Below are 1,977 nucleotides of genomic sequence, written 5' to 3'. Positions count from 1 at the left end.
GTCTATCTTATAAGTCTATGGACTGGTTGGCACGGAAGCCATGATGGCCTCAGACTGCTGCGGATTTGCCTTAAAACAAGTAATGCATTTTCGTATTATGCCACGCGCACTTCAACGCAAGGACAACGGCTAGAAAGTTTGCCGGACGGCGGCCATGGTAGACTACGTTCCAGCGTGGAGGTTGCGAACATGCTCGTGCTCTATGATGAGTCGAGTTAAGGTGCGATTTCACGCAGCGTCAAAACGCTAGCGGCTCTCCCCACTCTGACCCCCTACGAGCCGCTGTCGTTTTGCCGCTTAAAGTTCGGCCGAGCCGAACTTCAGTGGCAAAACGACGGCGGCTCTACAGTGAAAAATAGAAATGTTTGAATTTGTTTGAATCATGTTTTCAATCATTTAAAAAAATGAGTTATGACAATAACAGCAGTTGGAACGATCAGGTTTGTATATAATATTATTATATATGTTATTGATATTAATTATTTAATTGATTGTTAAGATATTAAGATATTACTGAGATATTAAGTGTTAAAGTTCACGATTATTCAGGTTAGGAAATTCATCCTCTAGATTACATGTCGAGTGGAGTGTGTAGACAGTAATGCTACTCCACTGTCCACATGGGTTATGATTTATTTGGAATAGAATAGCGCTACATGTAGTCTGTATGACAGATTTCTTAACCTCCATAGTTGACAACTTTAACGCTTAATATCTCGGTTCGCGGGATAGGACTTTAATTTAAATCATAAAAATAAACATGATAATAAATAACAAACGTTTCGACGCCGATCGAGTCATTTTCATTATATTATGCTTTTTATAGTCAATGGAAATTGTATATACGTGTGGGTTGTGCGAAATGATTTGTAATGCCGATGAAATTCGAAGCCACCCATGTTTAGATTCTTTCACACAATTTTATATGGACGAGCAGCATTATTTTTATCCACAGTGTGGTATGTATTTTACAGTGGAATGCATACTATTGTTAAAAATGTAATACATGTGTTAATACTGCTAAGTTTTGTATGTGCAGACGATGGAAAAATTTTACGTAGAAGCCTGGTAGATGGCATTGAAAAAAATGTTTTGAAGATGCCAAATAATGCAGAGGAAAGCACCGAGGAGACAAAAATACCAAATGAGGAGGACTTTGATGTAGAAAATCTTCCAGAAAATGAAAATTTGCCGAAGATATTTATAGAAGGGCGTCTCATTGAGGCGATTCGAAGACGACCGCCTCTCTGGAATTTTAAGCTTCCAGTTGCACAAAGGGATGTTCGGAGCAAAGAAAAGTTGTGGCTAGATGTGGTCGCAGTTATGAAAGGTACAATTTTTTTTAAGTAATATATGTATGTGTAGTAAACTTGATCACGCCGTTACCAAATCATTACCAAAAAAAGTAACGAAAAAGTTGTAACAAGTAACACGTTACTTCCCAAACCTAATTATTATGTCTTAATGTACATTTTTGTTTTACAGATGTGATTACTGTAGCTGATACCAAAAAGAAATGGAAGTCCCTCTCGGATACATTTAGGAGGTACCGGAAAAATATGCAGTTGCCAAGTGGCTCAGCAGCTCAGAAAATGTCAAAGTGAGTTAAGTGAGTTCACTTTGAGAGAATGAGCTTTCTTCTAGATACAAATTTTCAAAATGAGTACGTATAAATATGCATAATAGAAATAAGTATCGTAAAAATAACACAGGCCTACAAAAAATATACTTTTTTTTATCCAGAACCATAGCTCCATCTATCCCAATCCATAGCTCAAGTTGTTCCATCACGTTAAGAGGGCAAGATAGGTAACGAGGCCGAAAAAAAGCAGATTTTTGAAATTTTTTTTCTCGGTTTTGAATAAATATAATTCGTTGTAAGTTTTTACACGTAAAAGAGTTATTTTTAAAGTGTATTTCTGAATTTTTGTATGAAGAAATATTCAATATTTATCTCGTGGTGGCGGTAGTTCGTCG

At 36.7% G+C, this 1,977-nt stretch overlaps 1 protein-coding gene across 1 annotated transcript in view; it reads left to right on the top strand.

Moving 5' to 3' along the window:
* Nucleotides 1-862: 862 nt before the first annotated feature.
* Nucleotides 863-1,977, top strand: part of LOC108757969 (uncharacterized) — a 2,907-nt gene continuing 1,792 nt past the window's right edge. The window contains exons 1-3 of the mRNA XM_018502671.1: nucleotides 863-959; nucleotides 1,040-1,330; nucleotides 1,486-1,600. Of these exons, the coding sequence (XP_018358173.1) occupies nucleotides 863-959; nucleotides 1,040-1,330; nucleotides 1,486-1,600 (503 nt within the window). The remainder of the gene's footprint in view (nucleotides 960-1,039; nucleotides 1,331-1,485; nucleotides 1,601-1,977) is intronic.

The sequence above is a fragment of the Trachymyrmex cornetzi genome, unplaced genomic scaffold (genome assembly GCF_001594075.2).
Source record: "Trachymyrmex cornetzi isolate Tcor2-1 unplaced genomic scaffold, Tcor1.1 scaffold1489, whole genome shotgun sequence".
Taxonomy (NCBI): domain Eukaryota; kingdom Metazoa; phylum Arthropoda; class Insecta; order Hymenoptera; family Formicidae; genus Trachymyrmex; species Trachymyrmex cornetzi.
This window is presented reverse-complemented; position numbering and strand designations above follow the sequence as displayed.